Source organism: Epinephelus moara, chromosome 16 (assembly GCF_006386435.1).
Source record: "Epinephelus moara isolate mb chromosome 16, YSFRI_EMoa_1.0, whole genome shotgun sequence".
Classification (NCBI taxonomy): Eukaryota; Metazoa; Chordata; class Actinopteri; order Perciformes; family Serranidae; genus Epinephelus; species Epinephelus moara.
In genome coordinates, this window is record NC_065521.1 from 33,525,866 (window position 1) to 33,545,846 (window position 19,981).

Here is a 19,981-nt window from a genome sequence, read left to right on the forward strand (position 1 = left end):
CACGCTCCACTTCCTCTCCAAATGGCTGACACTCCTGAATTCTCTGTTATACTTCAGATTAATGAAGCCATCTGTCATCTGTTTGAGGTGGGAGGCAGCGCCCGGCCCTGTACGCTACACGCTACGTGTTATATAAACATATAGTATGTGCACATACAGTCACACATACAGTATGTTTCATGTAAAAAAATAATTGCATGCATACTCACATGGCTGTGTCCCAGAGCTGGTTGGAAGCACATACACAAAACACACTGAAACAGACATCAGATAGACATTTAGACAACATCTGACGTAAATCCCGTGTTTGATTTCTGTGAATTGTCCTCCTTCAAACCTTTACTGTCATTTTCAACCATTTCATTTTATTAAAATCACATGTTGTTGAAGCACTGACCTCTGAACTGACACACTAAAATACTGTAAAACTCCATAAACATATGTTAATGTAAAAGAGATACTGCCAGAGCAAACTGCTAACACAAGTCAGATTAAAGATGAGATCCTTTCTGATGACTTCTGGTCATGTGACTTAACATAAGCTACATGCACATGCCTGCACAAAAAATGCTCACAAAAAAAGGAAAACAGTATTTAGATTAATCAGATTTAAATATATCTTTGTGAGTATTTGTTTCTGTTGCAGTTGTGAACAAAATTAGATTTCAGGCCTATAAACAGAGACTCATCAGGTTTTCCACAGAGAGGACATGAGAGGACAAAAATCCCCTTCAGCTGTCATCAGGTTCTTAGAGTTTACTTAACAGAAACTAAAAAGTACAATATCTCTCTGAGAAAATGTGGAGTAAAAGTATAAAGTAGCATAAACAGAGCTGTCACAAAACCGTTTAAGCCCCGTTCCTGTCAAACATTTTTGGTATGGACCCTAATGTTTCCACCTCAAACAGTACTCTTAAATGTGGGCGAGGTTGTTGTCACTCACTGCTCCGTCCAGCAGCAGGTTTGTGCATTTAGTCCTTCTCAGGCAAGCTCAGGGGTTTAATGTTGCTGAAGCCCACAGGAACGACGCTCCACAATGAGGGTTTTTTTTTTCTCCAAGTGAGGATTAGAATATATGGAGTTCACATAACCTGGCTGAAATTAATATATATTAAAGCATGAAGATCACTCATCACTAAAAGTGTATGTCATATAAAAACTAAAGTGATGGTCAAAGTTGTCACAGTGAAATTTAAGGTGTGTTGATTGATTCATGTCATCAATGTAGTATCTGACGTGCCACATGTTATGTGATGACCGGGGTCTTATATGATCGGTTAGGGGCCCAGGTCAAGATTTTATTATGGCTCAGGTCAAGGATAGATAAGTAAGATGAAAGGTTGGATTCCATCTAGATTGTCTCTCTGTCACTTGTCACATTTTGTCTCAAAGTTCATCAAAACAACCGACCTATATATGCAGGGTAAATTGAGCCGTTATTCAGAGCAGTTCATATTGGCTTCGAACCCTCTCTCAGGCTTCCTAGGCGCTTGATTTGATGCTGTACTTCTTGTAATAAACCTTTCTATATACAAGCAAGACGGTGTCAGCGGAGTCTCCTTCATCATCTTCACATCATCGCTATTTAATAAACAACATCAACTCATACATTGAGTAACATTACAAGTTAACGCTCCACCTTAAAAGTTGCAGGCAGTCGGCCCAGTGAATTAAGTTAATCTATCTCCGACTCCAGCTGCTGTGAGAGGCAGCAAAACATCCTTTCATTTTATAGCTACAGTAATAAAACTCTCCATGGTATGAATAGTGGTTACATGAGCCTCAAAACCAGCCACAACTCAGCTCTGAGCAGAGTGACCGTCCTCTATTGACCAATCAACAGACTGCAGTGCTAGGTACCCCAACAGAGGGGGGAGCAAAAATGGCGAAGGTATGAAATGGTTGCATTGGTACCATCCACAACTTTTCACAGTGGAAACAGGAAAAGTGTACTGAACTGAACTGTACTGTACTGCTCGGTGGAAACAAGGCTATAGTGATAAGAATTATTCCAACAATAATTGGTATTTTCAGGCAGCTATATAACTATACTATTTGCCAATAGATGTCCCTAAACCCTCCACACTGGACCTTTAAGTAAAGGATCTGAGGACTTCTTCCATCATACTGCCAGTATTGGTAAAAACAAGAAGTTCAGGGTGGTGTAGGTGGTGCATTGAGGGGCCATCAGTATCTCTTAAACCATATGGTGTAGCCCCGCAGTTCACCATCCACCATTACCACTAGATACCAAGATGAGACCACGTGCACTGCCCTCCTCCTCCTCTTCCTCCTCTTCCTCCGGCTCGCGCACTGCGCAGCGCTCATTGGTTGGCGCGACAATATAAAGTTCCGCAGTGATTCCCTCACTGACCGCTGCTGCTGTGCTTCACTCACTCACTGACTGTCTGAGGAAGAGGAGCAGGGAGAACACAGCAACACAGTCACTGAGAGGATTTACAAAACTTTATCGTTATTATTCCCCCTCGTGTTTCTGTCTAACAGTCTGATCCACCGTCACCATGAAGGAAAGGAGACTCACACAGCCGTTTGTAGCGAGGTGTAAACTCGTGCTGGTCGGAGACGTCCAATGCGGTAAAACTGCGATGTTACAGGTCCTGGCCAAAGACTGCTACCCTGAGGTACGACATATCTGTTATAATAAGGGCAACAGTTATTTTTCTTATGTATTCTGATAATGGAAATGGATGATTTAAAAGTACAGGTTTGTGCAATGAATTTCCCCCTGAAGAAGAATAAATATCAGGCTACTTAAATATCCTCAAGGACCACAAGACTAGACAAGAGTTTTACTTGACTGTAATATAAGAAATGTTCAGCACTGTATACAGTAAATATATAGTGATCTTATTCATCACTGAAGGTCTATTATTATTATTATTATCAGTCTCACCACTGTCACTTTACATCATCATAATTTTATCTTCATTTATTGCTCTTGTATTGTTCCCATTTTTCTACTTTTGTTCTTTCTTATAAACCTCTTATTATTTATTTTTACATCCTCTGTGGATTTGTAGCCTACTTATTTCTGTCCTTGCGCTGCTGCAACTACCACATTTCCCCTCTGGGGATCAATAAAGGCCAACCTTTTCTTTTCTTATCTTATTATAGTTACAAAACTCCCATGGTGTCACAGAGCTGGTAGTGCTACTGGATTGACACACATGTGGTGAAGGATATCTGACTGTGGGCTATATCTTCACAGGTTTAGCTCAGTAGTTTAGACAGGTCTAGTGATGGTGTAAGATCACTGATATACTGCAGGTTAATGTTTGAACACTGCTGAACTTGTAAATTGATTTTAAAGGAATGTTAGTCACTGCAAATTTTCCCAAATGATTGTTAGTCGATTAAACACAGTAGTGTTTTACAGATATGGAGATTTGTGTTTTATTCAACATTTGATGGACTTTAATTCTTGTTTTGACATTTTACACTCTAAATCCTGAGTCTTCAACAGGGTGCCCACAACCCCTAGGGGTCGTCATAGGTACTGCAGGGGGGGCTGCCAAATTATTGTTTGATTTTTTTTCTCCCAAATATTGAAATATGGCTGAAAATATCAACATGAATCCAACTTATTACAAGCCAAGATTAAAAAAACATTTAATTTAGTTCATAACATTGATGATAGGCTAACTATTACATGAATCTTTATGCAATCATGTTAGCTAGCTAATGCTAAATCACTGTGCGGCACCTGTCCTTAACACCGAGGCAAACTAGTGAGCTAGTAGTTAGGTACTACTGAAACATATTGGCCAATTCACCCTTCACTAAGTCCCACCCCCGGATGCAGACTGACTAATCATACTGTAGCATCAGGCCGGCTCAGACCAGGGTCCGACAACAACACAGCTGTGCTCCATTGATTCAGATTTCCTTCATTTTCAGGCTGGTTTTGTGGATTTGGAGCTAAATGTTGTGCCTGGGGCACGTCATGTATTAATGATACTCGTTACCTGGAGAGGTTGGAAAAAGATATACGTTTCTTCCCTGTTCCAAAACCAAAATCAGACCCTGAAAAGTGTAGGGTTAGCTAGCTAGCTACTGAAGATATAGCCTACTGAATGTATACACATGCTGCTTTTGCTTTTTAATGATTTAACAGGGAAACAAAGGCCGACTCTGCTGTACAGGAACCAGTTCATCTGCACACACTGTGATGCCACACAGCTGGTTCAATATCAGCAAAGTTTCCCTTTATATTCATTGTCTTGTGTGGCAATCAGCAGTGATGTGGTGGTTCACTTTGACACTGTGATCTGTAGCCTATAGTTCGGCTTTAGCTTCTAACTATCTTTGTCTTTTTAACCTGTTGTTGCTGCTGAGTCAGTTTGACATCCTGGATATATCCTTCAAACACAGACTGTAGACCCCTCTGTCTGCTTCTCTCTGGAATCACTGTTTCATTTTCCAACAATATGATAATCTTTCTTCAGGGAGTGCAGTTAGTCCAGTTTAATATGCAACTCAATTTTAAACAACATTTGCAGCAGGGGGTTCAAGCTCTGTTTCTCTTTCATCTAAGGGGCCATTGGCCTGGAAAACATTAAGATTCCCTTCTCAACATGATGATATATTCTACTTTGACATCTTCATGTGAATAAATGCTAATGAATTTGTGATCGATGCTCCTGAACCCGCTCTTTAATTGTCCATTGGCAGACTTACGTCCCCACTGTGTTTGAGAACTACACAGCCTGTCTGGAGCTTGAAGACCAGCGTGTTGAGCTCAGCCTCTGGGACACATCAGGTGAGGTTTATGCTCTGATTTTCATTATCACCACAATTTAATAAAACTAGTAAATAACAAGGTTGTGATCTTCTCTCAGCTCCATCGTTGACTCACTGCCAATTTAAAATTCTCCCCAAGCTTTTCTTGTTTGTTGAGTCAAGAGCTCAGTTCCAGTAACTGTATTCATGGGTTGATTTGTGGGACTTGTTTACCCTCCCAGCAACATCACAGTCCGCCTGGATTCAGGTTACTGTTACTGTAAATGAAGCTCCAGCTCAGTCATTGTTTTACAAAGTGTTGTTGCTGTTTACCCAGACGTCACTATCTGCCGATCCTGTTTTGATGCCGTTAAGCAGCTTTTCACTCGTGTTAAATCTGTTGAGAGATCTTCCTTGGTGGATTGGTGCAGGCAGTGAACAATAGGTCTGAGTCACAAGGCTGTTTGGGCAAGTGGGGCCCAAAATTCACAGTTTAGCATTAAAAACAAACAAACAGAATAAAAGAGGAACCCAGTTTGAGAAATACAGTTATTACCATGAATGTAAAAACCCTGGTTTATTATACAGTATACTGAGTTCTGTAATTTCTTAATGCAAAGTTTGTAGTCCCCCATATATTGTTCATATATTCACACATGCATTACGCCACTGCTTGTGTTTCAATATGACTGGTTTGATGTTAAACTTGTGAGAGATTTTACAGCATCATTGTATCTCTGAGCAGTTTATATTATTGATAAATCTATACTGGAGTGGATGGCTTTTCCTACTGATCCTATTTACGTAATTCCTCTGTATGTTTAAGGTCATTATGTCAGTGGGCCTCAACAATTAACCACCTCACATACCGCCAGAACAATTTCATAACAGCGAGTTCAAGCTGTCACAAACATTTCAGACATCTTGGATTCAAAAACCAAGAGGCGGAGTGTCACTAGTGGTTCTTTGAGCTGTATGTACGATGGCTGTGAGCAACAAGTAGGGTATTTACATTATTGATGAATCTGCATTTTATTTTCTTGATTGATTGATTAATCAATGAAAAAATGTGAACAACCTGTAAAATGTTTAAAAAATTGTGAAAAATGTCTATCACCAGTTTCCCAGAGGTCACGGTGACATCTTCAAATGTCTTGTTTTGTTCAACCAACAGTCAAAAGGCAATAGAGCCTCACGTTAAAAAGCTGGAACAGAGCGGCAACCTCCAGGGCTGAAAAATGAAGCCAACGCCAAGTGTCAGAAACTGCAGTTCCTCTAATGGCCACTTGGGGCTGGCTCTGGAAGCGAGTCAATCCACATAGACCCCCATGTTAAAATGTCTAATTTTACAGCAGCAATAAATGTTTACAGCCTGGTACAAAAATCAGTTTGGGCCTCTATAGCTAATTTACCCATTAGATGTAAAGTAAATCCGTAATTTACATTACGGATTTACATTTCATTGTGGCCACAATGCATCAAATAAGGGTGGGGCCGCTTTCAGTTACAGGCTGTCTGCAAGGCGTCGCTGCAGTCTGTGAGTCAGATCCACCCTTTGCTCTTCCACAGTTCCACCCTCTTGTCCAAATATGGCCACTTCTGACTCCAAAAATCCAAGATTGTTACGGCCAAAATGCCGTCCACAAACCCCTGGGTGATGTTACAGTAGCTATGTCCACTCTTTTTCAAAGTCCATGGCTGAAACCAGCAAATTGTCTCACAGCATTTCTGCTTGAAAAGTACATCAAAAAATGATTCAGTTGTAAAAAACAGTTGCTGATTTATGATGCAGGTGATTCATGTGTCCCACATTATTTACCTACTTTTGCTTTTATAACTTTGTTATCAAATGTGTTTGTTAAGTTCTGAAGCCAACTTTCTTGAGTTTCTGGAATGTATGACTTTTTTTTAATGATTTTTAACAACGTCACTTTTTCCACATAGAGCTCAGAGGTCAGAAGCGTTACGTAAATGTTGTCTGCTGACTATAAAAAGAAATAGCAACAATCATTTGAGTCATTTTTCAAGCATGTGTCAAGGATTTCTTGGTTCTACCATCTCTAATGTGAGGATTTACTGATTTTCTCTTTTTTTTATCTTTGTAAATTGACTTTCTTTGAGTTCTGGACTGTGTATAGATGAAGGAATTTGAAGATGCCACCTTAAATGAAATGATATTGGTATTTTTTCACAATTTTCTGACATTTCATAAACAAAAAGATTAATCAATGGGTCAAGAAAACACTTTGCCATAATCTTAGTTGCAGCCCTACATGCAGTTCAGAGAACCATATGTGTCCCACTGACATAATGACCTTAAACATATAGAGAACGTATGTAAACAGGATCGATGAGAGATCCACTCCAGTATAGATTCATTTCATAACAGCATTGGCCGGGGCATTGTTTTCAGAGGAAGTCGAGCAGTGCCAGTTGGCCTGCAGAGGGGTTGTTTCACAGGGGAGAGGGGGATGCCTCGTCCATGCAGGGGGTGGAAGTGTGCATGTATGTGTGTGCGTCCTGTCTTACTATGTGTGCAACTGTGTATGTGTGTGAGTGTGTGTGTGCGGCATACAGTCGCTGTGAACAGAAGGCACAAGTGAGGGATACTGAGTGAAAAGATATGCATGACCTCCCCACTGCCTTATGGTGTGAGCTGCCTAAAAAAAAAGAAGGTGTTATGTAACTGAAACCAGCGCTGAACTGATGTAGGATTGTGTATTTATCTCCCACGGAGTAAAAACTTTCTGGACAGTCACCCTTTCCAGAGGAAACATTGCATAAGACCTATTTACTTTTGCAACACACACAAACACAGTTCCTGCCAGTCTTTACCATAGTTTATTATCTTTATCTATAACATTTAGGACTGTAACTTAAGTATTTTATTATTGATTCATCTGCTAATTTTTAAAGAAAATATCGAAAAGTTGAAATCTTCACATCTTTTGTCCGACCAACAGCCCCAAAAAATAGACTGTATATAAAGATGTACAAAACGTCACCACTTTAAGCTAAAATATCCCAGATACGGGCGCTGCCATCTTGCACTTTTGGGGCCACAGTCTGCTCAGTGGCGACTGTGATGTGGTGTGGCAGTATCATGTTCCCACCGATATACCTGCCCAACCAAATGGCGAGCAGTGCCGTTGATTGTGAGCAAACTGATTGACACAAGAAAACAAATACGTGAACATAATTCAGTTTGATAAGAACCACCTAAAACAACAGAAACCACCTTTGGGAAAAATTTATTTGACCTGTACTTTGAGTTTTTAGTTTGGCTCATGTCGCATGTGCTAACATTGAGAGTGTTGGTTTTATGACCTATACTGCAGCCAGCCACCAGGGGGTGACGGAGATGTTTTGGCTTCACTTTTGTGGGGGCTGTCCAGGCCCTGGGCAACAGTACCGAGCTTTGAAGCCAAATTTCATAGTGGCCAAAGGTGGAATTACAACTCTGAGGTCCTTCACATGATGCCATTGGGCCCAAAAAGACTTTATACCATACACATACATTGTGAAAGAGACGCCCATTACCCCTCGAAATGACATGTTTCACTATCAGGATTTGATCCATTTGGTCCGATAACATTTCTGAAGTCCAGGAGAGCAGCACGATTAAATCGTTTTCATTCCCATTCAGGTGAGCAGAGGGCTAAACCTGAATTTAGCTGTTTAGCCGTCTTAAGTCTCTAGTTCACTTGCTCTGTGGGCCAAATGATGCAGAAGCTCCGGGTCATGTCATGCCATGAAAATCAAAGTTTTTTTGGCTATGCTCCACTGAGTAGCTTTTATAGGAATGAATAGGGCCCCTCCTCCTACGCTGTATCCTGTTCTCTTAATACATCTGTGGAGCTGTCATGTCATCTATCTTTATCCATCTTTATATACAGTCATTGGTCCAAAACGGAAAGATATTCAGTTTACAATCGCAAAAGATCAAGAAAAATGGCAAATTCTTACAATTTAAAATCAGAAACTAAAGAATGTTTGGTATTTTTGCTTGATAAAAAAAACACAATATAAAAATAGTCTGTTAATTTCATGGTGATCTGCTAATTGAATAATTGAATTTCCATTTCCGCTCTAAGAATATTGCTCCAGGCATCTGACTCTGATATGAAATGATCCTTCACATGCAAAACATGTGAGAGGACACATGTCACCACAGCTCCATGTGCACCACATGCTCTCTGGCAATAAAAAAAACCCTCAGAGTATTTTTCCAGTTCACGTTGCATCTTTTGTCGAGACACACACAGTCTTGTCTTTTGAGGCCAGATCTTTCCATTCGCTTTCTTTCTTTCTTTGAGAGTAGAGAGGGAAGTTTCATAATTGTATCAACTGTTTGCTCAACAGAAAGGGTTGTGTGTGTTTGGTGTGTGTGTGTGTTTCTGTGTCCAGGCAGGGGGCTGCTAATGTGTGGGAGGTGGTAGGTGCTAGAAGTTGTGTCCTCTTTAGATCTCTCTGCCTCCTCTTTCTCAAGCCTTACATCACCCTGGATAGTTATGTGATGGGCGCTTTGATTCCCTCTAAAAAAAAAGTTATTGATAGGTTGTAGTTGTGTAAGTGGGCCAGTCAAATATTCTGATAAACTGAGTAAAACAGAAGCTCTTTTTGAATGTCAGTGCTTTAATATGTTGTTATAAAAACATTTAATTAATGCCTCGGGAGAGAATTCATCCAGGCAACGTGATTGTTGGTTAGTTCCGGTAGAAGCTTATTAGAAGTATCTATTCCCGATATAATTATATCCTCTTTTATTTGCAAGGAAAAGCTTCTGTTGCACATTTGGCCCCTGAGGACAGGAGTAGGAAATTAAATTTCAGCGCTGGTGTGTGGGGAGTGATTAGGTGGCAGAGGGAAGACAATAGAGAGCGGACATCCTGTCAGACCGTTTTTAGCACAGGAGCCTTCCTGCGAGGTAAAGGAAAGGTTCCACATATAGCCGCGCTGTTTATGGAAACGTGTGTTTCCTTCACACCATAACTCACATTCTCATAACTGAGGTGTCGTATATATGAGACAACAATCAGGGTAGACTGTCAGAGTGAGGCGATGAATAGTGCAGCCGATGATATCATTTTGAGGATCGGTTTATTCGTGGCTCAGAAGGGATTTGTTGGAAAGTAAAGTCACTGCTGGTTAATAGAATAGAATAGATAGAATAGAAAGCCTTTATTGTTATTGTACAGAGTATACAACAAGATTAGGAGTGCTACATTTGATCAGGTGCCAACAAGTCATTGAAACAAGAAAGTAAAAAAACAGATGACATCGGAAATAAACAGTGTAAAAAAAAAAGGCTGTATCAAGCTGTTACACATGTAAAATAAATAGTGGATTGCACTGATTATTTAATATTTTTGCGTGACTTTAAGCTCCTGTATCTCCTATCAGAGCGCAGGAGAGAGAAAAGTTTGTGACCCGGGTGGGAACAGTCTTTAATAAAAGGGCAAAGAGCTGCTGTGACTTTGCGCGCCTCCGCTATCTATTCACCTTCAATAAGGTGCATTTTCTGGTTTTCACATAAAAGGAATTTGCCTCAGATATTTGGTGCATAAGTCTCACAATAAAGAAAAAACAAGTACAAGTCAAGAACATAGATTGTTTAAAGTAATGGACGTAGCCACTGTGACGTCACCCATTGGTTTGTGGACTCCGGTTTTGAAGCCTTGAGTTCAGCATTTTGTTCATCAGCATCTTGAAGTTTTGGAGTCAGAAATGACCATATTTGAATAAGAGGTTGGAGTTGTGGAGGAGTGAGGAGCAGATCTGACTGGGAACACAAGGTGACGCAGACAGCCTGTCAGTGAAAGCATCCACACCCTTAATTTTGTAGAACTTCAAGCCTTGTTAATATGCAAACGGGTGAGTTATATAAAAATTCACCAATGGGAAAAGTAGCTACAGAGACACTAAAATGTTTTTTTTTTGTAACAGGCTGTAAACACATTCAAAGTTGGGCGTTCAAACATGGGGGCGTATGGGGATTGACTCACTTCATGAGCCAGCCTCAAGTGGCCATTTGAGGAACTGCAGATTTTGGCACTTCCTTGTTGGCTTCATTTTTCAGCCCCTAAGGTTGCTGCTTGGTCAAGAACAATAAATATAAAATATACATTAACAATAAATATATGTAAAATAGATCTGTCTTAGATCCATCCTTGTACAATTTTCCTATATTCATTCATTGTCTGTAAATGTTTAATCAGGACAGCGTTTCAATCCTACTTGGATCTCCATCAGCTGGTTTTTGTTAGCCTTGTACATACGTGATGTACGTATAATTACTCTCCTTCATCTTGTAATAAGCCTTCAACCATTAATTTAACAACATTAGAAATGCTCTAACAGCACAGAATTTGCAGCTATGTTCAACTGTGGATCGCTGAATATGGTGTAAAGTCTGGGAGGGACTGGCCTCAGGGGGGCGCTGCAGTTGTGATTCAAATGTTTGACTTTTGAAACAATGGAAAATCTAGCTGTAACTCTTCTAGAAGAAGCAGCGACTGACAACTATCACACGCACTTTCTCCAGAAAATTAGTTCTGCTTCAGTTTTGTTAGTAGAAAAAGTAGTATGTTGTGATTTTTGGGAAATATGCTTATTTGCTCTCTGGCTGTAAAACAACAAATTGTCATTGCAGATTTTCTTTACATTGGACATCACCAGGCTAGCTGTGCTAAGCTAAGCTATCCTCCTGCTTGCCGTAGCTTTATTTTTAACCCTCCTCTTTAAAGCAAAAGCAGGTTTTAAGAGGAATATTTTTCAATGACCTCGCTGTCTTTGAGAAATAATTTGTTTTTCAATGCAGACAGACTCTCTTTAACAGACAGATTATAATTGCGTAATTTTGCTGAGACATAGCGTCTGTATTCTTGCACTTTATATAAGCCAAACAAAAGATCTTAAGAGAGTTTATGCAACAGTATGATGATTTTTCTTCACAGGACATCTGGTAGTTGTTTTTTTGTATTCAAAGCAAAGTCTTAAAATTAAGTTTGTAACTGACTAATAATGGAAAGCTGTGATTGGTGCAGAGTTGCACTGACCGTGACTCAGAGTTATAGTTTACTGGAAAGATTTCTCTCAGTGGGAGGCATCAAGCCTGGTGAAATGATTTGCTCTCTTATCAGTTTGGCAGGCGTGTATGTGACTGTGTTTGTGCGGTGTGAAAGTGAGGAGGACGACTGTGATAGAACATTATAATGGTGTCAGCTGGATTCAGACCATAGAAAGAGATTTTTAGTCTCTGTTTCTGCTGACAAGGGGAAAAACTTCATTAAAGGTTTTCATTTTTAAATATGTTTTGAGCTGTGCCCACCCTCCTAGATCACATTAATAAAATTGTGTTGTCATGTTTTATCTTTGTCTCTTTAGGTTCTCCGTACTACGACAACGTCAGACCCCTCTGCTACAGCGACTCAGATGCAGTGCTCTTATGCTTCGACATCAGCCGACCAGACATAGTAGACAGTGCACTGAAAAAGGTAAAGTTAAGATTTTCAACTTGAATACTTCATTCATCAAGACCTGATATGCGATTTAAATGTTCCCTCATTTTTTTGAGCAGCTTAGTTGCCAAACTGTGGAATTACAACTTCTGGGTCCGTCACATGATGACACGGGGCCAAAAAATATTTTTCCCATAGACTTACATTGTGAAAGAAACATCTGTTAACCAGTAGCTACATATTTCTGAATGTCAGAACCCCCACAAAAAGACTCCTTTCACTGTCAGAATTTGATCTATTAGGTCCCATAACCTTTTTGAAAGTCTACAAGAGCCACATGATGAAATCATTTTATCCCCAGTCAAGTTAGCAGAGCGCTAACCGGAAGTAGCCACCAAAAGTCTCTAGTGCGCCTGCTCCATGGGCCCAACAATACGGAAGATTCGGGTAATTTTACACCTGGGAAGTTGAACTTTTTCGGCTTCTTGCACCACTGAAAAACTTTCATAGGAATGAACATGGCCCCGCCTCCAACAATTTATCCCTCTCTCCTTACACATCCATTGTTGTATCATTTACTAAAAGACTCTTAAGTGAAACCTGTTTCTCTTCCCCTCGCAGTGGAAAGCAGAGATTCAGGACTTCTGTCCCAGCACACGGATCCTACTAATAGGTTGCAAGACAGACCTGCGCACAGACGTATGCACGCGCATGGAGCTGTCCAATCAGAAACAGACTCCCATCTCTTATGAACAGGTTTGTTCCATGACTTCTCTTTCTTCCTCTGTGTATCTATTTAGGTTTCTGTCTCCTGTCTAGACTGGACAGTCACAGAAATCCCCTTTTGTTTTTAAGGAATACTTAAACGAATACTACTTAATATAAATTATTCATCCTGTGTTAAAATAAACGTTAAATTTGTGAAGAAAACTGTTTTTGTCACATACCTCCACAGTGAACGGAGAATATGAAAACTGAGAAAATTCTTGATTGATTAAATGATGAAATCATCCATTCACAAACTCTCATACAACTTGTGTAATAAGATAAGATAAGATAAGATAAGATAAGATAAGATATATTTTATTGATCCTCCAGGGGGGAAATTCAAGTATCACAGCAGCACAAGACAAAATCAAAGGACATTAAATAGAATAAGATTAAAGAGAAAAAATAAAAAGTAAAAATTAAGATAATAGATAAATAAAAGATGAAATAAAATTGCTACATCAGATGAATGAAGTGACTAAAAAATGGCAGACAAAGAGTTGAATGAAATAAAGTGACAGGTGGCAGATAAAGTGTCATATTGGACGGATGCAAGATAAGTCCGTTCAGAGCTGGATGTAGCTTAAGCCAAACCGCTGTTGTACAGTCTGATGGCGGTGGGCACAAAAGAACGTCTGAATCGTTCAGTTCTGCACCTGGGTGGGATAATCCGCTGGCTGAATGAGCCGCCCATCAGCCACAGCTCGTTGTGCAGGGGGTGAGAAGGATTGTCCAGGATTGCAACAACAACAACAAGCAACAACAAGCTTGTTGAGCCTGTTGACCTCACCAGTCTTAACTCCACCCCACCAGCACATTACAGCAACATAAAGAGTCTCACACACAGACCAGTAGTGTGCCTGGGCAGGTGCATGCTTTCACCTCTGCTAGTAAGCTTTTGGCAAAAATGCATGCATTTGGGAAGTACACAGCACACAACTGGATAAATGAGACTTGGATTATACTGCACGAGTTGTGTGGGAGTTTGGAAACAGTTCTGCTCTTGTAAACACGGACCCCAGTGACTTAAATTCATTAGGAATTTTCTGTTTTTGGATTCTTTGTTCACTGTGGAGGCAATACATAACACAGGATGAGTGCTTGATGTATTAATTATCATTTTGTGGTTTAAGTATTCCTTTAATCTACCTGAGCTCAATGTATATATTTTTCCTTCACATCGCAGGGTTCGTCCTTGGCCAAGCAGCTCGGAGCAGAGGCTTACCTGGAGTGCTCAGCCTTCACATCCGAGAAAAGCATCCACAGTGTTTTCCGTACTGCGGCGCTGGCCTGCATGAACAAACTCCAGGCTGCCAATAAACCCAGCCCTGTCCGCCGCCTCTCCAAGAGACTCCTACACCTGCCCAGCAGGACAGAGCTCCTCTCCTCCACCTTCAGCAAGGACAAGTCCAAGAGCTGCTCCATCATGTGAATACTGCTGAGATCATGCAAAGCAAGGACACGCAGGTGGTTCCAGCGAGGGATTCGGGGTGTGCAAGGGAAAGAGAGCACTGATCTCTACAAAGCGTCTCTCTCCTTTGCAGCATCCTCCCCAAACTTCCTGTCAACCACTTAAAAAAAAATGTGCTCCACTCTCTATATTCAACTCTGACACTGAACTTTTGATCATGACATATCACCAGCACACAGTGCAGAGACAGAGTGAAATGTTTGATGTTGAAAATATTTCTGATGTATTAAATATGTACAAAGAGAGAGTATAACAGGCACTTTAAAACCTGTTAGATTCATCACATAAAGGTTGCTGTGAGAGCTTAAATAAGGTCATACCTCCTCTTCTCCAAGTGGTTGTAAACGCTGCATTTGACTGCATTACCCTCATTTGAAATTCTGATAGCGGTGCCCTTTCCCATCCATCTCTTTATCTGAATGTCTCTTTAAGGTCACAGTATGGGCTGAGTGACGAGATGAAATGTAAAATCTGACAGTGACAGGAAGTGGTACCTACAGAAATGCGGCTTGGGGAATTTAAAACAGCAGAAATTATTCCCCCGTTGACCCCTCACGGTATTTCGTTTGGAAATTAAAGCTGACAGTGGAGGAAAAAAGGGGTAGAGAAGGGAGGGATTTGGCAAAGCAGAGTGTTCATTTGCAAAGACAGTCGAAGGACGAACCAAGAGCACATCTGAAGGAACGCAGTGTGACTCAGCACTCACATGAGCCACCAAACAGTCAAGGGGTGGACACACTGGGACAAAAACAAACACACAATCCTGGGCCATGTAAAGACCAGCTGAGCATGTTTTTGTCAGATCTCCTTTCATCAACCAGCACCACAGCAGTCTTTAATTTTTCAGTGTTATTAATCCTAAGGCTTGATTTTAGTGATGTTACATTAATGATGCATCATCTCACTGTTCCCTGATACTTTAAGAGCTGTTTAATAGATACCAGCGTTTCATCCAGCAATTTTTTCTTGGTCTTTAAAAGATAAAACATAAAAGATTTCTTTGCAAAACTGTTTTTATACCAAAAGGAGTCATAGAAGTCTTTGTTTTTTTAATCCTCTGCCTCATGGATATATAAAATAGTCCGCAGCTTTTAACTTTGTGGACTGTAAATATGTAATATGGGCCTTTAAACAAGCTCCACGGTGCTTTGTTAGGCTGATTATTGTTAAAGGGAGAGTTCACTCTGCAATCTAAAATACATTTTTTTCTCCTACATGTAGTCCTATTTATCAGTCTTGATTGTTTTGGTGTGAGTTGCTGAGTGTTGGAGAAATCGGCTTTAGAGATGTCTGCCTTCTCTTGAATATATTGTGCTCAAAGCGGCAAAAAATGCATTTGAAAAACTCAACAGCAATGTCTCCTTCCAGAATTCATGACCCAGTTAATCCACAGACCTTATTGTGACCAGTTTCATGTAGGAACTATTTTCTTTTTTACTGAACTACACCCAACAACCGTATCGCTGCACAGAAGGAAGTGTGCATCTACTCATGGACGAGAGGCTTGTATTTGTGACAGCGCGAGATGTAAACATTAAACCTCAGCTGAGCTGTGACATTAGCTAACTCAGTAGTGCTAGGTGAGCTAGCCTTAACGGTTGATTATCAGCTAATCTCCGGAAGCTAGCAATGTCGGACTTCTGCGCAGTGATACGGTTGGCAAGTGTAGTTTGGTAGAAAGAAAACTGCTCACAACAAGGTCATGATTTCTGGACAAAGACATTGCTGTTGAGTTTTTCACGTGTATTTTTTGGCACTTTGAGCACCGCAAGCTGAGTGGCACCTAGTTCCATTATATTAGAGAGAAGGCAGACATCTCTACAGCTGATATCTCCAACACTGTGCAACTCACACCAAAACAATCTAGACTGATAAGTAGTACTACTACAGGTAAGAGGAAGATATGTATTATTGATTTTGGGGTGAACTGTCCCTTTAACAGTTATCCAAGATGCACCTGCTGACATTTCCAGCCTGGATAGCTGCATTAACACTAAATGTCCCTGAGATGATCTGTGATTGGTGGGAAAGGTTGAATTGAATCACACGAACAGGCTGGACCTGTCTGGAGAAAGATTTTTCTTCCTTTTTATGCTTTAAAAAATATTTTTATTTTTCAACTTCCCTAAAAAAAAGTATTCTTGACATTTTCCATTTCTTAAATAGATTTTTCTCTGGATGTTTCTACTTGCTCGTGGCCGTCTTTGGTGTTTCTATTTTTTTTGTAGCTGTTGATGTTGTTCTTGTATTCACTTGAGTCTTCTGGCATTAGCGGCTGTTGACAGCTCAGCTAATGGAGGACTTGATGATTTGTAGGTCTGCACCGAGAAGCCCGGAGTTCTCTGGATGTACAGAACACTGGAATTTTGCGTGTTGCCTAGCAACAGTGTGAGCAGGGGCAGGCGTGAGCGGGGCTCCTGCCTCACAGAGAGACAGGGAGGGAGGCAGGGAGGGAGGGATGGCTCTCCGAGAGGGCGCCTCACCTTTTATTTGTAGCATTAGACGAGGAGCCACTGAGAAGGTGACGGCTGGACATTTCAGGGAGTGGCAGACTGCTCGTGATCTCCACATGGTTTTAAAAGACCCCACGCTGGTAGCAGCCACGTGTGGGTTGTTGGAAACAACAGGCCGTCTAAAACACGTCTCTGTAGCTTTGCTTCAGTCGTTATTTCAAACAAAGCTCTGTTTGGTTCAATATAAAGCTGTCATTTCACTTTTTCTCTCTTGCTCGTTTTTTTTTAACAGACTTGTTTGGTTGTACATATCCTTCTTAATAAAACTGTTTATTATAAATCGCTAAACAGAATGTTACTGAGGCAAAACAAAATGGTTGTGTCAAGTTGCCTATTACGGCTTAAATTATTGACTGGATTCTGTATTTGTTATTGTTATATGCTTTCTTTAAATCTTTATTTAAAATAAATATGTCTGAAGATCATTTACAAGTCAGTGTTTATTTCTGCTTAAGTTCAGGGGTGTCTAAAATTTGTGTGGGCCGGACCAGTAAAACCATTGCATAATAACTTGTAAATAACAACACCTCCAAATGTTTCTTTGAAGAAAGTTGTGAAAACAGAAGATGAGCAGCCTGAGGTGTCTTAAGAAAAATAAGTGCAACTTCATTGTCGTTTTTTTAAAGTCCGTCAACTATTCGCTGTTATTACGTGTGCATTTTTCTACTCATTTCTATTCCTGTGTCATAATGCTGACACCAAACTAAACTTAAACCTACTGAGTAAACAGGTTAAATGATCTTTATAGGACCACTTACAAATCAAAGGTTTTTTGTATGTAATGTTTGGATGTCTATAATGTAGCCTACATATTTGTTTATTCAGAGTCCAGTGTGTAAGATTTTAGAGGGCTTTAGTGGCATCTTGCAGTGAGGACTGCAGATTACAACCAGCTGAAACTTCTCCTGGTTATAATTCCCTCAGTGTTCATTGCTCAGGAGGTTTTTAACGGGAGCCGAAATATCTACAGAGGGCTTTAATGGAGTTTTTGAACCAGTGGTGTCTGCTTAGAGGGACTCTGTATCATCTGCCTGAGGGGAGGAGCTGATATTCAGGTTGAAGAGCATGAGTTGGATCTGAGATGATTTTTTGTGCCTGTCTGATAATGGTTTGTTAAAAAATGTCTTGAAGACTGGGGTTGTTGACGGACTCCCATAATCTTCATGGCTGTCTGTATACGTTGGACCTGGGGTGTCATTGATAAAACAGCGTCTAGTATCCATACTAAAAATATAAGTACGGACAAAAGCCAAAAATGTTTCTGCAATCAGGCTTCCACCTCATCATCTGTGTCACCTATCTCCCGTCTCCAAAATGTTGGTGAGCATTGGTCAGTTTAGCAGGAGCCATATTATCCGCAGAGGTCCCCTTCTCTCTAGAACACACAGACCTGGTGATTCAAACCAGGAAAAACACTAAAATAAAGCACTGTCGCATCTAAGAAACTGTTTTTCCGTCTCTCGAAACAGAGGGGTCAAGAACTATGATGGTTGATGGGAAAACGTGACTGGTCCTATCCAGAGCCAGTGTTCGGTTTGACTGTTCTGGGCTACCATAGAAACATAGTGGTGCAACAAGGTGATCTCCATAGATGAAGAACTGCTCTCTTTGTTAATATCAACAGCTCATTTTGAGTTAACTAAAACACAACAGCTCTTATTTTCAGGTGATTATACACAAATAAAGAAAACATACTTATTATTTTGTATTCCATTTCTGCCAAAATATACCCCTAAATTCTTAACACTGGACCTTTAAACCACATGTGATTTACGTGTTGGACCCCAGGAAGACTAGCCGATATCAAGGCATTAGCTAATAGAGTGCCCCAAGAAGGAGTCCTAAAGCCCAGAAATTAGTTAGCATTTTAGTACTCCTGGTTCCCTTCCCTTCTCGAAGTCAGTGGGTTTTTTTTAATGGGTTTTTGGTTAGATGCCTGATATAAGGTCTATAGTTAACATAAGCTGAAGGGACTTTTACGTTTTGTTCTACGATATACGTTGGTAAATACCCCACTCATGAATTTTGAAGCCTTTATGTGTCTTATGATAGCAATAGGTTGCTAAAAAGTGGCTTAATGACACTACATAGTGTCATCATTCCAAACATGGCTTTACAGCCTTGTTATGGTAGCGACCTTGAAGTCATGCGACTGTGGTGTACGTTTTAACTAAGGCTTTTTATTTCCGCTGATTGCATTTAGGCTTAAAAAATCATAAAAGTGTAATATTATCTTGCTCAACAAAACATGTATCATTCCAAATATCATAATGTTTGTTTGCCACAGAGCTTATTTACAATTACACTTGTAGCCCTAATTTCACCACCTTACATCGCAACACCTGCACTGTCAACCACCAAAATCTGCACTACCATCATAAGCATATCTACTTTAGTAATAACTCTCTGTAGTTGTCCTGAGACTAACACTAACTTCCACGTGGGCCTACAGGAAATGTTATCCCTGGAGCACTCTATGGGGATCCTAATAAATGAACTAATCTAAAAGTTTTGGCAGTGCCTTCATAACAGGGTTTCACCAACATTGTTTTAAGATAGAAGTCTGATACAGACTTTTGTACTGAAGCCGCTGATTGACAATATTTTGTACAATGTTTAATATCTTTAAATATATCTACAATATTTACAATACTTTTCAAAAGAGTGGAAAAGCCTCTGAGGCAGCACTTTACATGAAGAAGGCCCCTCCCTGTTTAACTTGCTCCTGAAACCTGGCACATTTCAGCCTTCGTGAGTGCATCAATATTAGGTATGCAAAGGTATCCAGTGGGCCAGTTGTGGCCTGCAGGTCGCATGTTCGGCATCCCTGCTGTAGGCCATGAATGGATTTCGTGTAGATGAGGTCAAGGAGCTGTATCATATTAAAACAAGATTATTTTGGTAACTTAATCAAATTCAAGGCTCCCTGAGAGAAAAAAGGACTGATAGCTTGGCAGCACATTGTCTATTTTGTCTTAACAAAGAATGATAACATACTTATTTCTCAGGTCAGGGACACAGCAGTTCAC

General features: G+C 40.3%; 1 protein-coding gene across 1 annotated transcript; it reads left to right on the forward strand.

Moving 5' to 3' along the window:
• The first annotated feature begins 2,357 nt into the window (after positions 1 to 2,357).
• Positions 2,358 to 17,388, forward strand: rnd1a (Rho family GTPase 1a). Its single transcript, XM_050066015.1, has 5 exons — positions 2,358 to 2,642; positions 4,693 to 4,780; positions 12,127 to 12,236; positions 12,822 to 12,956; positions 14,155 to 17,388. Exons 1-5 carry the CDS (start codon positions 2,523 to 2,525, stop codon positions 14,398 to 14,400), a joined length of 699 nt encoding a protein of 232 aa, XP_049921972.1. The 5' UTR covers positions 2,358 to 2,522; the 3' UTR covers positions 14,401 to 17,388.
• Positions 17,389 to 19,981: the final 2,593 nt, after the last annotated feature.